The sequence below is a fragment of the Bufo bufo genome, chromosome 4 (assembly GCF_905171765.1).
Source record: "Bufo bufo chromosome 4, aBufBuf1.1, whole genome shotgun sequence".
NCBI lineage: Eukaryota > Metazoa > Chordata > Amphibia > Anura > Bufonidae > Bufo > Bufo bufo.
In genome coordinates this window covers 198,678,959-198,702,493 of record NC_053392.1, presented here as the reverse complement: position 1 = coordinate 198,702,493, position 23,535 = coordinate 198,678,959, and the positions used below count along the sequence as shown (strand labels likewise).

General features: G+C 45.0%; 1 protein-coding gene across 1 annotated transcript in view; it reads right to left on the bottom strand.

Annotated features, from left to right (window-relative positions):
* SEC62 (SEC62 homolog, preprotein translocation factor) overlaps positions 1-22,787 on the bottom strand; it is a 50,185-nt gene extending 27,398 nt beyond the window's left edge. Inside the window, exon 1 of the mRNA XM_040428205.1 lies at positions 22,670-22,787. Coding sequence (XP_040284139.1) covers positions 22,670-22,705 — 36 coding nt within the window. The 5' untranslated portion in view covers positions 22,706-22,787. The remainder of the gene's footprint in view (positions 1-22,669) is intronic.
* Between the last annotated feature and the right edge of the window lie 748 nt (positions 22,788-23,535).

The following is a 23,535-nucleotide window of genomic DNA, read 5'->3' as shown; positions in this document are numbered from 1 at the left end:
GCACCATGTTATAGAGCAGGAGGAGCTGAGTAGATTGATGTATAGTTTTATGTGAATAGATTCAGTAAAACCTGTAATTTATACAGGTTTCATACATCAGACACCCGTGGGTAATGTCCACGACCAGCATTACCGCCTTTTTAGGAACATAGTAGGGCTCCATAGGAACATAGTAAAATTCCCATATACTCCAATGCTAATGCATTGTAGTCTATGAAAGAAGCAATCTGATGATTGGGACGGCCATACTGGACTTAGTATTAACCAATAGGCCTGACAGAACAACAGATGTGCAGGTTGGGGGACACCTGGGAAATAGTGACCATATAAAGTAATAACCTTCCAATTATGATTCAAAAGAGTGTTTCTGCAGGGAGGAACCAAAATACCAAACTTCAAAAAAGCTAAATTTAGCCAACTAAGAGAGGCCATAGGCCTAACAGGGACAAAGTCCTCAAAAATAAAAATACAGCCACGAAATGGGATATCTTTAAAAGCATCCTAAAATCTCATTGTGAGAGGTACATACCGTATGGGAATAAAAAGAAGCCAATGTGGATAAACAGAAAAAGAAAAGAAGAAAAAAAGAAAATCACTAAAAACAGGAGGGTAGCGAGGAAGCACTGAAAAACTATAAGGAAAAAAATAGAACATGTAAAAAACAAATAAAAGCGGCCAAACTAGAGACGGAGAGATTAATTGCCAAAGAGTAAAACTAACCCTAAAATGTTCTTCAATTATATAAATGTTAAAAAGTATAAATCTGAAGGTGTCGGCCCTCTACAGAGTAATGAGGGGGGAGTCGCAGAAAGCGACGAGGAGAAAGCAAAGCTGTTAAATATATTTTTCTCCAGTGTATTCACTGAGGAAAATAAACTGTCAGATGACATGCAGAATGTAAAAATAAATTCCCCATTAAAAGTGCCCTGTCTGACCCAGGAAGAAGTACAGCGGCGTCTTAAAAAGATTAAATAGACAAATCGCCAGGACCGGATGGCATACACCCCCGTATCCTAAGAGAATGAAGTAATGTCATAGCCAGACCCTTATTTCTGATATTTGCGGACTCTATACTGACAGGGAATGTCCCACAGGATTGGCGCATGGTAAAAGTGGTGCCAATATTCAAAAAGGGTCCAAAAACAGAGCCTGGAAACTAAAGGCCGGTAAGAGATGCTATCTTAGAGCATCTCAACGGAAATAAGCAAATAACGCCATATCAGCATGGCTTCATGAGGGATCGGTCATGCCAAACTAATTTAATCAGTTTCTATGAGGAGGTAAGTTCTAGACTTGACAGCGGCGAATCAATGGATGTCGTATATCTGGACTTCTCTAAAGCATTTGACACTGTACCACATGAAAGGTTAGTATATAAAATGAGAATGCTCGGACTGGGAGAAAACGTCTGTATGTGGGTAAGTAACTGGCTCAATGATAGAAAACAGAGGGTGGTTATTAACGGTACACACTCAGATTGGGTCACTGTCACTAGTGGAGTACCTCAGGGGTCAGTATTGGGCCCTATTCTCTTCAATATATTTATTAATGATCTTGTAGAAGGCTTGCACAGTAAAATACCAATTTTCGCAGATGACACTAAACTGTGTAAAGTAATTAACACAGAAGAGGACAGTATACTCCTACAGAGGGATCTGGATAGATTGGAGGCTTGGGCAGATAAGTGGCAAATGAGGTTTAACACTGAAATATGTAAGGTTATGCACATGGGAAGGAATAATGCAAGTCACCCGTACATACTAAATGGTAAAACACTGGGTAACACTGACATGGAAAAGGATCTAGGAATTTTAATAAACAGCAAACTAAGCTGCAAAAACCAGTGTCAGGCAGCTGCTGCCAAGGCCAATAAGATAATGGGTTGCATCAAAAGGGGCATAGATGTCCGTGATGAGAACATAGTCCTACCACTTTACAAATCACAGACCACACATGGAGTACTGTGTACAGTTCTGGGCTCCTGTGAACAAGGCAGACATAGCAGAGCTGGAGAGGGTCCAGAGGAGGGCAACTAAAGTAATAACTGGAATGGGGCAACTACAGTACCCTGAAAGATTATAAAAATTAGGGTTATTCACTTTAGAAAACAGAGGAAAGAAGGTTTGTACACAAACATAGAAGAGGATTCTTTACGGCAAGAGCAGTGAGACTATGGAGCTCTCTGTCTGAGGAGGTGGTGATGGTGAGTTCACTAAAAGAGTTCAAGAGGGGCCTGGATGTATTTCTGGAGCGTAATAATATTACAGGCTATAGCTACTAGAGAGGGGTCGTTGATCCAGGGAGTTATTCTGATTGCCTGATTGGAGTCGGGGAGGAATTTTTATTCCCCTAAAGTGAGGAAAATTGACTTCTACCTCACGTTTTTTTTTTTGCCTTCCTCTGGATCAACTTGCAGGATAACAGGCCGAACTGGATGGACAAATGTATTTTTTTGGCCTTATGTACTATGTTACTATGAGAATCATCGCATGCGAAAATTCACATACTATTAAAATATGAAAATATTAATCCCACATGGAAAATGACAAAATGGGAAAAAATCTAAATGGCTGACTTGCTGTTTTTTGATCGGTTCTCTTCCCACAAAAAACTAAAAAGAGATCATAAATTCGTACACACACCAAAATGGTACCACTGAAAAGCAGGGCTGTGGAGTCGAGGAGTCGGGGGAAATTTTGGGTACCTGGAGTCGGAGTCGGCAAACAATGCACCGACTCCTACTAAATTTAGATTGGAATAAAAAATAAAAAAAAGCAAGTTTAAATGTCCCAATTCACAAAAAGTTATAATTAATGACTTCTCTACTGTAAGAATAAAGACCAATGCATGCAGTGCCTCAAGTAACCGCAAAACAAACACGTTAAAGAGGACCTTTTACCGATTCTTACCCTATGAACTAACTATACAGATATGTAGAGCGGCGCCCGGGGATCTCACTGCACTTACTATTATCCCCGGGCGCCGCACCGTTCTCCTGCTATGCCCTCCGGTATCTCCGCTCACTAAGTTATAGTAGGCGGAGATACCAGTCCCTAAGTTATGGTAGGCGGAGTCTGCCCTAGCGCTGGCCAATCGCAGCGCAGAGCTCACAGCCTGGGAGGTTATTTTCTCCCAGGCTGTGAGCTCTGCAATGCGATTGGCCAGCGCTAGGGCAGACTCCGCCTACCATAACTTAGGGAACGGAGATACCGGAGGACATAGCAGAAGAACGGAGCGGCGCCCGGGGATAATAGTAAGTGCAGAGAGATCCCCGGGCGCCGCTCCACATGTATGTATACTTAGTTCATAGGGTAAGAATCGGTGAAAGGTCCTCTTTAAGTCAGGGATTGACAAATTTCCTTGAAATCTAGGAGCCAGCTAAAAAAGTTAGGAGCCAGGCAGAGCCGCGTCATAAAGCCCCTAGTAGGTGCCCCCATAGTGCCCCCCCCCCCACTTCTCCATAGAGCCCCCCCCAATAATGCTGTATACCATGTTACATATACCGCCGCTCCGTCCCCGGACCCTATTGACTATAATGGGGACAGGGGTGGAGCTCCGGCGCAGCACGGCAGTTCGCGGTGAGAGGCCGCCGGACTAAAAGGTTGGACATGCAGTACTTTTAGTCCGGCGGCCTTTCACCATGCACTGCCGTGCTGCGCCAGAGCTCTGCCCCCATTATAGTCAATGGGGACGGAGCGGTGGTCCGGCGAAACAGCGGAAGGACGGATCCGACAGGGTGAACAGCCTGCCTGATCCGTCCTGCCGCAAGTGTGAAAGTACCCTTAGTTCTATAGCTACTGAATGAGACAGAAGAAGGGATGCCTTTAACATATATATCTCCTTGAGAAGCCAATTTAATCCTAAAGGGTTAATTCAAACTGTAATCTAAACTGTGTCATCTGTCACTTCTCTTATCTCTCTGCTCCTGTCCCTTAATCTTATCACTGCTGCAAAATCATCAGCAGACAGCCTCAGTGTAACCTGTTCTAGAGTCTGACTCACTGCTCTTTTAACCACCTCAGCCCCCAGTGCTTAAACACCCTGAAAGACCAGGCCACTTTTTACACTTCTGACCTACACTACTTTCACCATTTATTGCTCGGTCATGCAACTTACCACCCAAATGAATTTTACCTCCTTTTCTTCTCACTAATAGAGCTTTCATTTGGTGGTATTTCATTGCTGCTGACATTTTTACTTTTTTTGTTATTAATCGAAATTTAACGATTTTTTTGCAAAAAAATGACATTTTTCACTTTCAGTTGTAAAATTTTGCAAAAAAAATGACATCCATATATAAATTTTGCTCTAAATTTATTGTTCTACATGTCTTTGATAAAAAAAAAATGTTTGGGTAAAAAAAAAATGGTTTGGGTAAAAGTTATAGCGTTTACAAACTATGGTACAAAAATGTGAATTTCCGCTTTTTGAAGCAGCTCTGACTTTCTGAGCGCCTGTCATGTTTCCTGAGGTTCTACAATGCCCAGACAGTACAAACACCCCACAAATGACCCCATTTCGGAAAGTACACACCCTAAGGTATTCGCTGATGGGCATAGTGAGTTCATAGAACTTTTTATTTTTTGTCACAAGTTAGCGGAAAATGATGATTTTTTTTTTTATTTTATTTTTTCTTACAAAGTCTCATATTCCACTAACTTGTGACAAAAAATAAAAACTTCCATGAACTCACTATGCCCATCACGAAATACCTTGGGGTCTCTTCTTTCCAAAATGGGGTCACTTGTGGGGTAGTTATACTGCCCTGGCATTCTAGGGGCCCAAATGTGTGGTAAGGAGTTTGAAATCAAATTCTGTAAAAACTGACCAGTGAAATCCGAAAGGTGCTCTTTGGAATGTGGGCCCCTTTGCCCACCCAGGCTGCAAAAAAGTGTCACACATCTGGTATCTCCGTATTCAGTAGAAGTTGGGGAATGTGTTTTGGGGTGTCATTTTACATATACCCATGCTGGGTGAGATAAATATCTTGGTCAAATGCCAACTTTGTATAAAAAAATGGGAAAAGTTGTCTTTTGCCAAGATATTTCTCTCACCCAGCATGGGTATATGTAAAAAGACACCCCAAAACACATTCCCCAACTTCTCCTGAATACGGAGATACCAGATGTGTGACACTTTTTTGCAGCCTAGGTGGGCAAAGGGGCCCATATTCCAAAGAGCACCTTTCGGATTTCACTCGTCATTTTTTACAGAATTTGATTTCAAACTCCTTACCACACATTTGGGCCCCTAGAATGCCAGGGCAGTATAACTACCCCACAAGTGACCCCATTTTGGAAAGAAGAGACCCCAAGGTATTCGCTGATGGGCATAGTGAGTTCATGGAAGTTTTTATTTTTTGTCACAAGTTAGTGGAATATGAGACTTTGTATGAAAAAAAAAAAAAATATAAAAAAAATCATCATTTTCCACTAACTTGTGACAAAAAATAAAAAATTCTAGGAACTCGCCATGCCCCTCACGGAATACCTTGGGGTGTCTTCTTTCCAAAATGGGGTCACTTGTGGGGTAGTTATACTGCCCTGGCATTTTCCAGGGGCCCTAATGTGTGGTAAGTAGGTAAATGACCAGTGAAATCCAAAAGGTGCTCTTTGGAATATGGGCCCCTTTGCCCACCTAGGCTGCAAAAAAGTGCCACACATGTGGTATCTCCGTACTCAGGAGAAGTTGGGGAATGTGTTTTGGGGTGTCTTTTTACACATACCCATGCTGGGTGAGAGAAATATCTTGGCAAAAGACAACTTTTCCCATTTTTTTATACAAAGTTGGCATTTGACCAAGATATTTATCTCACCCAGCATGGGTATATGTAAAATGACACCCCAAAACACATTCCCCAACTTCTCCTGAGTACGGCGATACCAGATGTGTGACACTTTTTTGCAGCCTAGATGCGCAAAGGGGCCCAAATTCCTTTTAGGAGGGCATTTTTAGACATTTGGATACCAGACTTCTTCTCACGCTTTGGGGCCCCTAGAATGCCAGGGCAGTATAAATACCCCACATGTGACCCCATTTTGGAAAGAAGACACCCCAAGGTATTCAATGAGGGGCATGGCGAGTTCATAGAAATTTTTTTTTTTTGGCACAAGTTAGCGGAAATTGATATTTTTTATTTTTTTCTCACAAAGTCTCCCGTTCCGCTAACTTGGGACAAAAATTTCAATCTTTCATGGACTCAATATGCCCCTCACGGAATACCTGGGGGTGTCTTCTTTCCGAAATGGGGTCACATGTGGGGTATTTATACTGCCCTGGCATTCTAGGGGCCCTAAAGCGTGAGAAGAAGTCTGGAATATAAATGTCTAAAAAATTTTACGCATTTGGATTCCGTGAGGGGTATGGTGAGTTCATGTGAGATTTAATTTTTTGTCACAAGTTAGTGGAATATGAGACTTTGTAAGAAAAAAAAATAATAATTCCGCTAACTTGGGCCAAAAAAATGTCTGAATGGAGCCTTACAGGGGGGTGATCAATGACAGGGGGTTGATCAATGACAGGGGGTTGATCAATGACAGGGGGGTGATCAATGACAGGGGGGTGATCAATGACAGGGGTGGTGATCAATGACAGGGGGGTGATCAGGGAGTCTATATGGGGTGATAACCACAGTCATTTATCACGCCCGTGTAAGGCTTCATTCAGACGTCCGGATGCGTTTTGCGGATCCGATCCATCTATCAGTGGATCCGTAAAAATCATGCGGACGTCTGAATGGAGCTTTACAGGGGGGTAATCAATGACAGGGGGGTGATCAATGACAGGGGGGTGATCAGGGAGTCTATATGGGGTGATAACCACAGTCATTGATCATGCCCCTGTAAGGCTTCATTCAGACGTCCGGATGCGTTTTGCGGATCCGATCCATCTATCAGTGGATCCGTAAAAATCATGCGGACATCTGAATGGAGCTTTACAGGGGGTTGATCAATGACAGGGGGGTAATCAATGACAGGGGGGTGATCAGGGAGTCTATATGGGGTGATCAGGGGTGATTAGGGGTGATCAGGGGCTAATAAGGGGTTAATAAGTGACGGGGGGGGGGGTGTAGTGTAGTGGTGCTTGGTGGGACTTTACTGAGCTACCTGTGTCCTCTGGTGGTCGATCCAAACAAATGGGACCACCAGAGGACCAGGTAGCAGGTATATTAGACGCTGTTATCAAAACAGCGTCTAATATACCTGTTAGGGGTTAAAAAAAACACATCTCCAGCCTGCCAGCGAACGATCGCCGCTGGCAGGCTGGAGATCAACTCTCTTATCTTCCGTTCCTGTGATCGCGCGCGCCTGTGTGCGCGCGTTCACAGGAAATCTCGCGTCTCGCGAGAGGACGCGCCGGCGCGTCCAGGAGGAATGAATCAACCACCTCCAGGACGCGTCTGTGCGTACAGCGGTCCGGAGGTGGTTAACTCATATAATCGAATGAGTCTCTAACTAATCGGATCTTTAGATTCTTAACCTGAGACTCATTCGATTCATTTCTATTCTAACTCCCTGCACTACTCAGACGGCTCAGAGCTGCTAGTCCTTGCCTCAGCTCTGATTGGTTGGTGGGCGGGAAGGGGAGGGGCTAGCAGAAGCAGCTTCCACTCTAGGATCAGATTACACTCCTCCCGAGCCCCTCCCCTCCCTGCTGCCAGCGTCTCTGCTATTGTGTGCTGTGACGGAGCTGTTTTTCAAACGGTGCTGCCTCCGGACAGAACGGCAGCTCCGCACCCATCGCACGGGCACCTATGAAAACGGGCTGACAAATACCCAAGCGCCAGGACTAAATTCCCGGTCGCCATGGCGACCTGGGATTTGTCGAGCCCTGCGTTAAGTGACCGTGAAGAAGCATGCTTTTCATGTGCTTCACTATATGGCACGCAACACACAATTAGGAGCTGCAATACTTATACTTTCCATTGTGTTGTGTTCTGCTTTTACAGGGAACGCAGCGTCCATGTGTAACCTAGCCTCTCACTGATAAGGGATTAAATAAATATGTTTTTTGCAGGACTAGAGAGTGAGACACTTGTATAAGTGAAGGGAATGGAGGGCCAATAGTTCAAGACTGAAGCTGTAAACCATTGGAAAAACTGCTGTCATTTAGCTAAGGCTATAAAAACTTGTAAACTCCGATTGTTAGCTTAAACTTTAAACATGACTATGGGATTCTCCTAGGAAAATCATGTTTTAGAATAAATGCCCCTTCCTGGATCCTCCTTTGTTTTCATTGTGTTTGTCTTTTGCTTAAACTGTGCAATACAGTAGACTGTTGGCTTCCCAGCCAGTAGTCCTGTGGTAGGTTGCGTTTCTTTCCCTCAAGGAATGTATAAAATACATTCGCATATTAATACAGAGGAGTCGGAGGTACATAAAACTGAGGAGTCGGAGTCGGAACATTTATCTACCGACTCCACAGCCCTGCTGAAAAGTACAGATCGCCCCACAAAAAATGAGCCTGCGCCATATACAGTCAGGTCCATAAATATTGGGACATCGACAATTCTAAAATGTTTGGCTCTGTACACCACCACAATGGATTTGAAATGAAACAAACAAGATGTGCTTTAACTGAAGACTGTCAGCTTTAATTTGAGGGTATTTACATCCAAATCAGGTGAACGGTGTAGGAATTACAACAGTTTGCATATGTGCCTCCCACTTGTTAACCACCTCAGCTCCTCTAGCTTAAACACCCTTAATGACCAGGCCACTTTTTACACTTCTGACCTACACTACTTTCACCGTTTATTGCTCGGTCATGCAACTTACCACCCAAATTAATTTTACCTCCTTTTCTTCTCACTAATAGAGCTTTCATTTGGGGGTATTTGATTGCTGCTGGCATTTTTAAATTTTTTGTTATTAATCGAAATTTAACGAAATTTTTGCAAAAAAAAACATGACATTTTTCACTTTCAGTTGTAAAATTTCTCAAAAAAAAACGACATCCATATATAAATTTTTCTCTAAATTTATTGTTCTACATGTCTGGTAAAAAAAATAATGTTTGGCAAAAAAAAAAAAAATGGCTTGGGTAAAAGTTATAGCGTTTACAAACTATGGTACTCAGGAGAAGTTGGGCAATGTGTTTTGGGGTGTCATTTTACATATACCCATGCTGGGTGAGAGAAATATCTCGGTCAAATGCCAACTTTGTATAAAAAAAAATATGGGAAAAGTTGTCTTTTGCCGAGATATTTATCTCACCCAGCATGGGTATATGTAAAATGACACCCCAAAACACATTGCCCAACTTCTCCTGAGTACGGCGATACCAGATGTGTGACACTTTTTTGCAGCCTAGATGCGCAAAGGGGCCCAAATTCCTTTTATGAGGGCATTTTTAGACATTTGGATCCCAGACTTCTTCTCACGCTTTAGGGCCCCTAAAATGCCAGGGCAGTATAAATACCCCACATGTGACCCCATTTTGGAAAGAAGACATCCCAAGGTATTCAATGAGGGGCATGGCGAGTTCATAGAATTTTTTTTTTTTTGGCACAAGTTAGCGGAAATTGATTATTTTTTCTCACAAAGTCTCCCTTTCCGCTAACTTGGGACAAAAATTTAAATCTTTCATGGACTCAATATGCCCCTCAGCGAATACCTTGGGGTGTCTACTTTCCGAAATGGGGTCACATGTGGGGTATTTATACTGCCCTGGCATTTTAGGGCCCTAAAGCGTGAGAAGAAGTCTGGAATATAAAGGTCTAAAAAAAATTACGCATTTGGATTCCGTGAGGGGTATGGTGAGTTCATGAGAGATTTTATTTTTTGACACAAGTTAGTGGAATATGACTTTGTAAGAAAAATAAATAAATAAATAAAAAATTTCAGCTAACTTGGGCCAAAAAAATGTCTCAATGGACAGGGGGGTGATCAGGGAGTGTATATGGGGTTATCACCCCCGTCATTGATCACCCCCCTGTAAGGCTCCATTCAGACGTCCGTATGTGTTTTGCGGATCCGCGGTGTCCGTGTTTTGCGGATCCACGGATCCGCAAAACACATACGGACGTCTGAATGAAGCCTTATAGGGGGGTGATCACCCCATATAGACTCCCTGATCACCCCCCTGTCATTGATCACCCCCCTGTCAGGCTCCATTCAGACGTCCGTATGTTTTTTACAGATCCACGGATACATGGATCGGATCCGCAAAACACATACGGACATCTGAATGGAGCCTGACAGGGGGGGGTGATCAATGACAGGGGGGTGATCAGGGAGTCTATATGGGGTGATCACCCCCCTGTAAGGCTCCATTCAGATGTCCGTATGTGTTTTGCGGATCCGATCCATGTATCCGTGGATCCGTAAAAAACAAACATACGGACGTCTGAATGGAGCCTTACAGGGGGGTGATCAATGACAGTGGGGTGATCAATGACAGTGGGGTGATCAGGGAGTCTATATGGGGTGATCAGGGGTTAATAAGTGACAGGGGGGGGGGGGTGTAGTGTAGTGATGTTTGGTGCTACTTATTACTGAGCTGCCTGTGTCCTCTGGTGGTCGATCCAAGCAAAAGAGACCACCAGAGGACCAGGTAGCAGGTATATTAGACGCTGTTATCAAAACAGTGTCTAATATACCTGTTAGGGGTTAAAAAAAAAAATCGCATCTCCAGCCTGCCAGCGAACTATCGCCGCTGGCAGGCTGGAGATCCACTCGCTTACCTTCCGATCCTGTGCGCGCGTTCACAGGAAATCTCGCGTCTCGCGAGAGGACGCGTATATGCGTCCAGGAGAAATAAATCGACCGCCTCCAGGACGCGTCCCTGCGTTCGGCGGTCCGGAGGCGGTTAAGGGACCAAAAGTAATGGGACAATTGGCATCTCACCTGTTCCATGGCCAGGTGTGTGCTATTCCCTCATTATCCCAATTACAATGAGCAGATAAAAGGTCCAGAGTTCATTACAAGTGTGCTATTTGCATTTGGAATCTGTTGCTGTCAACTATCAAGATGAGATCCAAAGAGCTGTCACTATCAGTGAAGCAAGCCATCATTAGGCTGAAAAAACAAAACAAACCCATCAGAGAGATAGCAAAAACATTAGGCGTGGCCAAAACAACTGTTTGGAACATTCTTAGGGCTCTTTCACACCTGCGTTCTTTTCTTCCGGCATAGAGTTCCGTCGTCGGGGCTCTATGCCGGAAGAATCCTGATCAGTTTTATCCTAATGCATTCTGAATGGAGTGAAATCCGTTCAGGATGCATCAAAATGTCTTCAGTTCCGGAACGGAACGTTTTTTGGCCGGAGAAAATACGGCGCTCTGACGTCATTCTGGAGCGCCCCGGGAGCCGCACGGACTGTAAGTATACCGCTCCCCCGCTCCTACTATGGCAACCAGGACTTTAATAGCGTCCTGGCTGCCATAGTAACACTGAAAGCATTTTGAAGACGGACCCGTCTTCAAATGCTTTCAGTACACTTGCGTTTTTCCGGATCCGGCGTGTAATTCCGGCAAGTGGAGTACACGCCGGATCCGGACAACTTAAGTGTGAAAGAGGCCTTAAAAAGAAGGAACGCACCGGTGAGCTCAGCAACACCAAAAGACCCGGAAGACCACGGAAAACTGTGGTGGATGACCAAAGAATTCTTTCCCTGGTGAAGAAAACACCCTTTACAACAGTTGGCCAGATCAAGAACACTCTCCAGGAGGTAGGTGTATGTGTGTCAAAGTCAACAATCAAGAGAAGACTTCACCAGAGTGAATATAGAGGGTTCACCACAAGATGTAAACCATTGGTGAGCCTCAAAAACAGGAAGGCCAGATTAGAGTTTGCCAAACGACATCTAAAAAAGCCTTCACAGTTCTGGAACAACATCCCATGGACCGATAAGACCAAGATCAACTTGTACCAGAGTGATGGGAAGAGAAGAGTATGGAGAAGGAAAGGAACTGCTCACGATCCTAAGCATACCACCTCATCAGTGAAGCATGGTGGTGGTAGTGTCATGGTGTGGGCATGTATGGCTCCCAATGGAACTGGTTCTCTTGTATTTATTGATGATGTGACTGCTGACAGAAGCAGCAGGATGAATATTATCTGCTCATATTCAGCCAAATGCTTCAGAACTCATTGGACGGCGCTTCACAGTGCAGATGGACAATGACCCAAAGCATACTGCAAAAGCAACCAAAGAGTTTAAGGAAAAGAAGTGGAATGTTATGCAATGGCCAAGTCAATCACCTGACCTGAATCCGATTGAGCATGCATTTCACTTGCTGAAGACAAAACTGAAGAGAAAATGCCCCAAGAACAAGCAGGAACTGAAGACAGTTGCAGTAGAGGCCTGGTAGAGCATCACCAGGGATGAAACCCAGCGTCTGGTGATGTCTATGCGTTCCAGACTTCAGACTGTAATTGACTGCATAGGATTTGCAACCAAGTATTAAAAAGTGAAAGTTTGATTTATGATTATTATTATGTCCCATTACTTTTGGTCCCGTAACAAGTGGGAGGCACATATGAAAACTGTTGTAATTCCTACACCGTTCACCTGATTTGGATGTAAATACCCTCAAATTAAAGCTGACAGTCTGCAGTTAAAGCACATCTTGTTCATTTCATTTCAAATCCATTGTGGTGGAGTATAGAGCCAAAAATGTTAGAATTGTGTCGCTGTCCCAATATTTATGGACCTGACTGTACATAACTACAAAAAAGTACCGATAGCACTTCACAGAAGTAGAAATGTATAAATTACAGGTTTTACTGAATCTTTTCCCATAAAACTATACATCAATCTGCTCAGCTCCTCCTGCTCTATAACATGGTGCTGCCAGATTGCAATCCATTTTTGGGTGACAGGTCCTCTTTAAAAAGTGGTATTCAGGACAAGCCTGACTTGGGAGGCTCGCTGTATCCTTGTCTACATGTGTAGTTATTTGGTCTTAGGGGTTATCCAAGGCTATAAACCCCTCACATTGAATATACTTACCTGGCTCCCTGCGCCTCTCCTTGTCCCCGTACTGCCTCTGCTGCTTCTCCCCGTGCGCGAATGAAAACATCCGGTGTCGGGATGAGCAGCCAATGGCAGGCTCGTCCTCGTCCCCCATTGGCTGCTCCCCCCGACACCAGATGTTTTTATCCGGTAAGTATATTCAATGTGAGGGGCCCGGCAGTTTATAGCCTTGGATAACCCCTTTAAAGCTGCAAAAATACAGCTCACAAACAACATCTAACTCACTTTAAAGAGAATCAGTCACCAGCGACCTCCCTATACAACTGCTACATAGACACATAGCTGTGGTTCAACTCATCAAAACGCTATTTTTCTTTTGTTGATGCGAGGCTCAGTTCCCGAGTTATGACACTTTTTCTTAATATGCAAATTGGGCCTTTGGTGCAGTGAGGGTGTCACCATTGCTCTTGTTGCACTCAAGCTCTGTTCCTTTCTGTGGTCAGCCCCTACCTCACCGCTTTCACACTGCCTGGTCCTGTGAAGCACTGAGGTAGGGGCTGGCCACAGAAAGGAGCAGAGCCTAGGTGCAACAAGAGTAATGGGGACACTCATTGCACCAAAGGCCTAATTTGCATATTATGAAGACATCTCAGGAACGGAGTCTCTGATCAACAAAACAAAAACAGCTTTTTAATCAGGTGAAGCACAGCTATGTATCTATGTGAGCAGGTTCCCATCGAGAGGTCTCTGAACCTGGGCCTGTACTGATAACATCACATTCATAGTTCACAGGACCTCTGCAGGTAATCATTGCCCTCACCAGTCACAAGTGCATGAACGCCACATCACCGCTTAGATCGCTGCAGGCGAAGCCCCGGACAGATGAGAATAAAGTGGTTGGTTTTTTACACTGCTCTAACTTTAAAGGGATTCTGTCACCAGGTTTCACCCCTGTCAGCTAAACATATGCTGATGTTCAGGGCGTCTTCACGATTCCTAATGTGGGCTTATAAATGTCATCTGTGGGCTTATTTAGCTAAAAAACAGCTATTACTAACCTGTCAGTCAAACAAATAAGGTGCCCAAGGGGATGTGAAGCGATGCCAGGTGCCGGCCGCACCCGCCACCGTTCGTGCCCAGCGCCGCCTTTCCAGACATCTGCGCCGCCTCCTAATCCTCTGTGGCCTCTCGCTCTCCCTCCCTCCTCCTCCTGCTGTAAGATCTCGCGCATACAGGGGTTGAGCGAAGTGCCGGCGCATGCGCACTTCGCTGTAAGAAGCCAAATGGAGAAGTCCGCACGGCGCATCAGGCAGAGCCCTGTGCGCAAGCGCGAGATCTTACAGCAGAAGGAGGGGGGAGGGAGGGAGAGCGAGAGGCGGCACAGAGGATTAGGAGGCGGCGCAGAAGTCTGGAAAGGAGGCGCTGGGCACGAACGGCAGCGGGTGCGGCCGGCACCTTGCATCCCCTGGGGCACCTTGTTTGTTTGACTGACAGGTTAGTAATAGCTGTTTTTTAGCTAAATAAGGCTACAGATGACATTTATAAGCCCACATTAGGAATCGTGAAGACGCCCTGAACATCAGCATATGTTTAGCTGACAGGGGTCAAACCTGGTGACAGAATCCCTTTAATATATCAGAGAACTCCTCTAAAGAGGACCCGTCCCCGCTCCTGACATGTCTGATGTAGTAACGGCTTGCATCCCCCAAGTAATAATGATTCTGGAGTATCTGTTCTTATGACTCTGTGTTGTGTTAACTCCTCTATAGGGCTGCAACGAGTACTCGATTAAAATCGAGTAATTCGACACAAAAAAATCCTTGATGCTAATTTTTGGGATCGAGGATTCGTTTGTGTCACGTGACCACGGACGGGAGCAAAGCGCTCCATGGTCTCCCGCTGGCCCGCAATGCACTTGGAATACTCACCTTTCCAGCAGGGGGCCTCCGGACCCTCCACAGCACGTCCATGGTCCCGAGCTGCACTGTGTGACGTCAGGCCCAGAGCAGCGCGGAACGATGGAGTGTCGGCGGCGCCCCTGCTGGAAACGTAAGTTGCTGACACCAAGAGGGTGGGGGCGCGACTATGGCCGGGAGTGTACAGCGTCATAGCAACCAATGACGCTGTGCACTCCGGATGTCAGGAGGGGCAGGATGGGGGAACGGAGCCGATGGCACTGGGGGAACGAGCAGATGGCACTTTCCAGAGGATCTTCTAGCAATGCTCTGTGAGACACCACAGGCAGCAGATGTCCATGATACACTGATATCAGAAAGAGTACCAAGTTTGGTGTCTCACATAGTTTTTTTTTTTTCTAGAGTTTTTGAGGGGTTTTCCAAAATAAAGCCATTTCCAAATGTTGCATGGGAGTCTAAGGGAAATATTTAACATACAACAGGCATTTTTTTTTGTGGTGGCATTTTTTTTTTAACCCTTGAGGTGCACTTTTTTAGGATCAATGGACACCATTTCAAGTTGTAGCACGTTCTGGGTGTGACGTTTTTTCCTTCATTGCCTGGCATTATTCTCCCATAGACCTCAATTGCTGTTTTTTGCAGCTTAAAACAAAACAAAAAACACATGTACAATGCATGTTGGCGTATGAGTTTTTCTTTTTTTACCAGCATTTTTCTCCCCCCAAAAAGCTCTACAGACATATTGACACTACAGGGGGGCATTTACTTTCCTCTATACTAAAAAAAAAAAAAAGCCATGAGAGACACGAAAACAAAAAAAAAAAAAAATCCAAAATATGTCATATGGTGAGATAAGTCATTTGTATGCTCTCCATTCTGGCCAAGAAATCCTAAGATAGAGCGTGGCTTGTTCTGGAGAGCCTGTCCTATCGCTGAACTTCACAGAGCACAAACAGCTCAATGGAAACCATATAATGCTTGGAGTTGGTTCAATGCGGATTTTGGTGCAGATTCCACGCCTAAAAACACATGCAATCCACCGCCTGGTCTCAAAAACCATGCAGAAACCACATCCAAATCCCCAGAGAAACTATGTTTCAAGTACTGTGCAAAAAAACAAAACAAAAAACAAACAAAAAAAAACATAGAATTTAGAAGCAGATTCCATGTTCTTTTTTTCTTCCAACACAGAAAAACACTCCGTGTGAACTCAGCCTTCTCTGGAAATGAAACACTTGCTGCCAGGTAGCACCACAGATAACACATGATCCCTGGGGCGCCCAGTAGGGGACCTTCTAACAAGCAGGTATTCTCCAAAGTGGACAGCAAGTAACTGAATGACAAACCAGCCTGCTCTTTGGAATTGCTCTGGAGCATTTCTGACCCTACTTAAAGGGAATCTCTATCCAACTGCTTACATAGACACATAGCTGTGCTTCACCTCATCAAAACGCTGTATTTCTTTTGTTGATCCGAGATTCCAATCCCGAGTTATAATACTGTTTTGTAATAGTCAAATTAGGCTTTTAGTGCACTCATTGCTCTTGTTAAACCCAAGCCCCAATCATTTCTGTGGCAATGGTGACGCCCTCATTGCACCAGAGGGCTAATTTGATTATTAAGAAAAAGTATCATAAGGCTACTTTCACACTAGCGTTGTTTGAATCCGGCGTTCAATTCCGACACCGGAACTGCCCGCCGGATCCGGAAAAACGTGTGAAAACTGATTACATTTGAATCCTGATCAGGATTTTGATCACAATGAAAAAATGCATTGGAAAAAATGGATCCGCCATTTATGGACTAACTTTTTTTTCACATTTTTCGGCTTTAACATGCAAAAGCCGGATCCGGTTTGACGGAACACACGGCGCCGTATCCGGCGTTAATGCAAGTCAATGGGAAAAGGGCCGGATCCGGCGTTCAGTCAAAGTGTTCCGGATTTTTGGCCGGAGGTAAAAATACAACATACTACGGTTTTCTGAAAAGCCTGATCAGTCAAAAAGACTGAACTGAAGACATCCTGAAGGACGGACTCTCCATTCAGAATGCATTAGGATAAAACTGATCAGTTCTTTTCCGGATTTGAGCCCCTAGGACGGAACGCAGCGCCGGAAAAGAAAAACGCTAGTGTGAAAGTACCCTAACTCGGGAACAGAGTCTCAGATCAACAAGAAAAAACGAAAAAAATAAAAAACTGTATTTTAATAAGGTGAACCCCAGTTGTGAGCAGCTCTACAGGGAGGTCACTGAGGACAAATTCCCTTTAACAGCAAAAGGCACTGACCACAAGAAGACAATGACAGAATCCGTAAACCCTTCCCTGGGAAATACTAATTCCAAGTAGTCTGCACTGTTCTGTTCCTCTGTTATCTTTCCTGGAAATGTATCTATATATTGACAATAGGGGGGGGGGGTTCTCAATAGAGAAGTGACCCTATACGGTCAGCCATGATTGGACGGGGGACAGCATGTGTAGCTAACAGGTCTTCATTGAACTCTTATGTGGTCAATCACGCTGATACACTCCAATAACGGCTGTCGGGTACAGGAAGATGGCAGCCAGCACTCTGCCCCGGTTACTATCTTATTATCACTGTGTATTGAGACAGTAGGGGATTTAGGTTCACTGCCCGACACGTCTGTTCTAGGAACTACATGCATTCCGCATATAATAAGAATTCTGGAACATCTATTCTTATGACTATGTTGTGCCATTCCTGTATTATTACTGCTAGAAGTTATGAATATATTACTAGCAGCTTGCAGTGAGGGTCCAGATGGATGTTACCAGCTGGGGGAGTGTCATACTGGCAGCACTAAGTGGATAGTGTCAGACTGTGCAGTAATATATTCATTACTTCTAGCAGGAATAATACAGGAATGGCACAACACAGAGTATGAAAAAAATAAAGTTAAAATGAACAAAGAGGTTGGAGTGGCAGGGTATATATTAAGGGTGTGTACTCCAAATATATAAAGTGACTGGGCGCCAGGAAGGTGGATAGTAGATACCAGAACACAGAGATCGAAAAAAATATATAAAGAAGTATGATAAATTAAAGGGAAGACTGCCACGGGGTCAAGGTGTAAAAGCTAACCAGTGGAACAAATATAATGTCGCGGTCTGAGTATGGATACTGGGGGCCCAGGGATTGGCTCATCAGTAACCCAAGAAGACCATCAGATTGGAACCCGATAAAAGGCGCCGAAGATCCAGTGTCAGATCAGTATTCCTTTATTCAAAAAGTGAGTGCCTTAAGGTTTGAATAAAGGAATACTGATCTGACGCTGGATCTTCGGCTGCCATCATTTCCTGCCATCTTAAAGAAGTGAACCCGGCTCGGGGGAGCTCTGTCTGGAGGTGTCTTGAGCTTTATCCGACAGACATCCTCCCCAGTAAAGTGACTGCTACATATGTTTTCCTTTTACATTTTACTCAAACTTCCCCACAGTGGAAGTATTGTAATTATTAGCAGTAAAAACTTCAGTGGGTGTGACTATTTTGGCCGAGGATTGGCGCCAATCACTGGTCCCCCAGTATCCATACTCAGACCGCGACAGAGTAATAAGAACAGAAGCTCCAGAAGGGTTATTACATGGGGGATGCAAGTAGTCACCACAACAGACATGTCAGGAGAGGGGACAGAAAACCTGTCACCAGTTTTATGATGTCCCATATGAGGGCCGCATAAACCAGTGACAGACCATGATTTAAAAGCAGGGTCACTTATTTTTTCGTGCAGTTGCTTTCCATAATCCCTGTTGAGGCGCAGTTTGCCTGCGCTCAGAGTCCTCATATCCATTTTTCCTATACAGTATTGGGAGAAGGCTGCCAATCAATGATGGACTGAGGCAGCAGCTCATGAATACTAGGACCAGCATCTGGGACTCACTGGAGCTGCTCAACAGGGATTTTATGGAAACGACTAGACAAAAAAACTAAATAAGGGCTCATGCATGCGGACATGTGTCGCCAAGCCGGTATTGCGGCCCATGGGTCCACAATATAGGGGCACCGGCCGTTTGTGCACTGCATCACAGATGCGGACCCATACAATCCTAAAAAAGCGATGCGAAACGGAAGCACGGAACCACTACAGAGTGCGTCCATGGGTTTTCTGTCCATGCCTCCGCAACTTGTTTTATTTTTTTGGCAGTGCGGATGCGGACCTATCACAGACCCATTTCAAGTTGAATGGGTCTGCATCTGTCTGCGCCAGCCAAACGGAAGGTGCCTGTGCATGAGCCCTACAGCTCAATTTAGACTGCCCGACTGAGAAGGCAATTATCGGCAGAGGACCGTTCCTTCCCGATAATTGCCTGCTCATCGGTGGAGGTAAGAGCTACATTCCCAGATTCCCCTTTATAGGGCAAGCGTTACCTGTCCCCAAATGCCACTCCCGGGGACCAATAGAGGGCAGAGGGGTGACACTTCAGTTCATAACACATCCAGCACTGACCCCTGAGATTCACACGACGGGAGGGCTGAGAACTAATATAATCTGTCCCGTAAATGGCATCGCGATTTCTTTCAGGTTCCTATACACACACTAGAGGAAAACAAAGAAAGAATGCCTGGAAAACTCAATGAGCTGAGACTGACAAAGTACACTGCGTGCAGAATTATTAGGCAAATGAGTATTTTGACCACATCATCCTCTTTATGCATGTTGTCTTACTCCAAGCTGTATAGGCTCGAAAGCCTACTACCAATTAAGCATATTAGGTGATGTGCATCTCTGTAATGAGAAGGGGTGTGGTCTAATGACATCAACACCCTATATTAGGTGTGCATAATTATTAGGCAACTTCCTTTCCTTTGGCAAAATGGGTCAAAAGAAGGACTTGACAGGCTCAGAAAAGTCAAAAATAGTGAGATATCTTGCAGAGGGATGCAGCACTCTTAAAATTGCAAAGCTTCTGAAGCGTGATCATCGAACAATCAAGCGTTTCATTCAAAATAGTCAACAGGGTCGCAAGAAGCGTGTGGAAAAACCAAGGCGCAAAATAACTGCCCATGAACTGAGAAAAGTCAAGCGTGCAGCTGCCAAGATGCCACTTGCCACCAGTTTGGCCATATTTCAGAGCTGTAACATCACTGGAGTGCCCAAAAGCACAAGGTGTGCAATACTCAGAGACATGGCCAAGGTAAGAAAGGCTGAAAGACGACCACCACTGAACAAGACACACAAGCTGAAACGTCAAGACTGGGCCAAGAAATATCTCAAGACTGATTTTTCTAAGGTTTTATGGACTGATGAAATGAGAGTGAGTCTTGATGGGCCAGATGGATGGGCCCGTGGCTGGATTGGTAAAGGGCAGAGAGCTCCAGTCCGACTCAGACGCCAGCAAGGTGGAGGTGGAGTACTGGTTTGGGCTGGTATCATCAAAGATGAGCTTGTGGGGCCTTTTCGGGTTGAGGATGGAGTCAAGCTCAACTCCCAGTCCTACTGCCAGTTTCTGGAAGACACCTTCTTCAAGCAGTGGTACAGGAAGAAGTCTGCATCCTTCAAGAAAAACATGATTTTCATGCAGGACAATGCTCCATCACACGCGTCCAAGTACTCCACAGCGTGGCTGGCAAGAAAGGGTATAAAAGAAGAAAATCTAATGACATGGCCTCCTTGTTCACCTGATCTGAACCCCATTGAGAACCTGTGGTCCATCATCAAATGGGAGATTTACAAGGAGGGAAAACAGTACACCTCTCTGAACAGTGTCTGGGAGGCTGTGGTTGCTGCTGCACGCAATGTTGATGGTGAACAGATCAAAACACTGACAGAATCCATGGATGGCAGGCTTTTGAGTGTCCTTGCAAAGAAAGGTGGCTATATTGGTCACTGATTTGTTTTTGAATGTCAGAAATGTATATTTGTGAATGTTGAGATGTTATATTGGTTTCACTGGTAAAAATAAATAATTGAAATGGGTATTTGTTAAGTTGCCTAATAATTTTGCACAGTAATAGTCATCTGCACACACAGATATCCCCCTAAAATAGCTAAAACTAAAAACAAACTAAAAACTACTTCCAAAAATATTTAGCTTTGATATTAATGAGTTTTTTGGGTTCATTGAGAACATGGTTGTTGTTCAATAATAAAATTAATCCTCAAAAATACAACTTGCCTAATAATTCTGCACTCCCTGTATAAACTGCTAGTGGTGCTTGGTCAATGATAACACAACTAAGGTGGCGCTCCCTTTATTTTGGGTATAGGTTGGTGTCGGGTCACATTAATACTGGTTGGCATCTCCCCTTGCTGTAAGGGTCCATTTACACGTCCGCAATTTCATTCCGCATTTTGCGGAACGGAATTGCGGACCCATTCATTTTTATGGGGCAGCATGATGTGCTGCCCGGATCCGGAATTCCGGAATCGCAATTTCGTTCTCGAAAAAAATAGAACATGTGCAATTCTTGTCCGCAATTGCGGACAAGAATAGACATTTTCTATTAAGTGCTGGCGATGTGCGGTCCAAAAAAATGCGGAACGCACATCGCCGATGTCAGTGTTTTGAGGATCCAAGGATCCGTGGATCTTCAAAACACACACAGACGTGTGAATGGACCCTAATACAGGATAACACTCTGGCATGGTACCGGTCATACAGATGCTGGATACCTTCCTGTGGTATGTCATTCCAAGCTCTTTCATATTGGACCGGTAGTTCAGCCGAAGTGGTTGTCGGCTGCTGTGCATGGGGGATCTGGTGCCCCGTCTAGTCCTAGACATTCTCCATTGGGGGGGGGGGGGGGATCTGGTGCCCCATCTGGTCCTAGACATCGTCCATGGGGAGATCTGGTTCCCCCATCTAGTCCTATACATTGTCCATGGGAAGAGATCTGGTGCCCCATTAGGCTAGGTCTACACGACGACAATAAGTCGCACGACACATAGGGCACAACTACAAGGCAACATATGTTGCGCAACAATTTTTATAACGGTAGTCTATGGTGTCGCGCTGCGACAGTCGCAGAAAAATCCATCTTGAATGGGTTTTTTGCGACTGTCGTGCCGCAGTGCGACACTATAGACTACCATTATTAAAATTGTCGTGCGACAAATGTCGTTGTGTAGACCTAGCTTTAGTCCTAGACATTCTCCATGGGGGGAGATCTGGTGGTGCTGGCCTGGGAGCTTCTGGACACCCTTGCAGAACCCAAGTGTGAACAGAGTCTTAAGGGTTTCTTGAGGTCCCTTATGGTGTTGAGTGAACTTGTGTTTTCAGGCTCGGCGTACAAGGTTCGGGTTATTTAAGAATTCCGTTATGAATTCCGCTACCACAGAACATAACTTATGGATTCCGCTATCATGGACCATAACGGAATTCTTAGATAACCCGAAACTTATACGCCGAACCTGGCTCACCACTAGCCCCTTGTATAATTTTTCCATAGAAAACCAATGATCAGCCAGGTGCCATCACTGCCATGTAGTGAGTCTGGGGTAGATTTCCGCTGGACCAGTGCTGGGGGGCCTGTCTGCAGCCTCTGTATACAGCTGTAGGAGATGGGCCCGGTGACCACAGCTCAGGAGCCTCCAGATGTTTCCAGCCGCACAGACCACATCCGGACAGGCTGCTCCACACCGAGCCCGGGGACCAGCGGCTCCGGGGGAAGGGGGTCAGCTCCATAAACCAGAGGTGGAATCCCAAATCCTGAGCCGGGCCTCCCACCGTGTCCGCCATAGTTATGCAGGGGGACGACGACCCCCATACACTGTCCTTGCCCATTAAGCGGAAAATCCTCTTCCATGCCCTGCCCTCAGCCCGGAGTACCTCAGACAAACCCCGGTACACACGAGAGCTCCCCGCCGCATCACGGTTACCTGGATCCGCTTCTTGTGTCTCCTCCGCTCCGCCATGTCTGCCCCGGCCTGTCTGGTGACGTGGAGGGGGCGTGTCTACAAGGCGTGCGCGGGCACTGCAAGGCACAGGGCGCGTCCCCGATGGAGGGTGTGGGGGCGGGCTGAGCGGACGCCTGACTAGGAACAAAACGACCAATCCGCGCTCAGCTTTTATCCTCACTAAGTGAATCCTAGAAAAATGAAATGGTCGGCACTCACAATTTACATGGGTCACGCAGAATAATCGTATCAAATTAAAATGTATTCACATTAATGGCAGACATAATAAAATTTAAGTATTGGCCAATACTGCAAAAATTACAATAAAATGAACTAAACTACTTAAAACATGTGGTCTGGTATCCAAGGTGGTCGCAATGAATCAATTTGTCAAAATATTTGTGCCGGTTGTTATCTCAACTTAATGTACCCGGGTACAAAATAGCTGAATGATTTCTGAATTCTTACAAAAGTTCCCAATCAGGCCTTAATAGAGCAATAATTCGGATGGAAAAATAAATTCGATATGTAGGTACACGATGGCTGAATGGTTCCCCAGTTCTTACACATGCTCGCAATCAGACCATATTACAGAGTTAGTTAAAGCCAGAGGCGTATCTAGTGAAAATGGCGCCTATGGCAAGCACTGAAACTGCGCCCCTGTCAAAATATTTTAAACCCATCTTTCAGATAACCTTAACAAAAAAAAAAACACGATAGCTCTTTTGTAGAACCCCCATAAAAACTTACAATTACTTGACTTGGCCCTTGGGGATCTCGGACGCCACTTCAACACTTTGGCCGGGGGCTCGGCGGAGCTGATGTTGTGCTTTAACCTAATGAGAAAG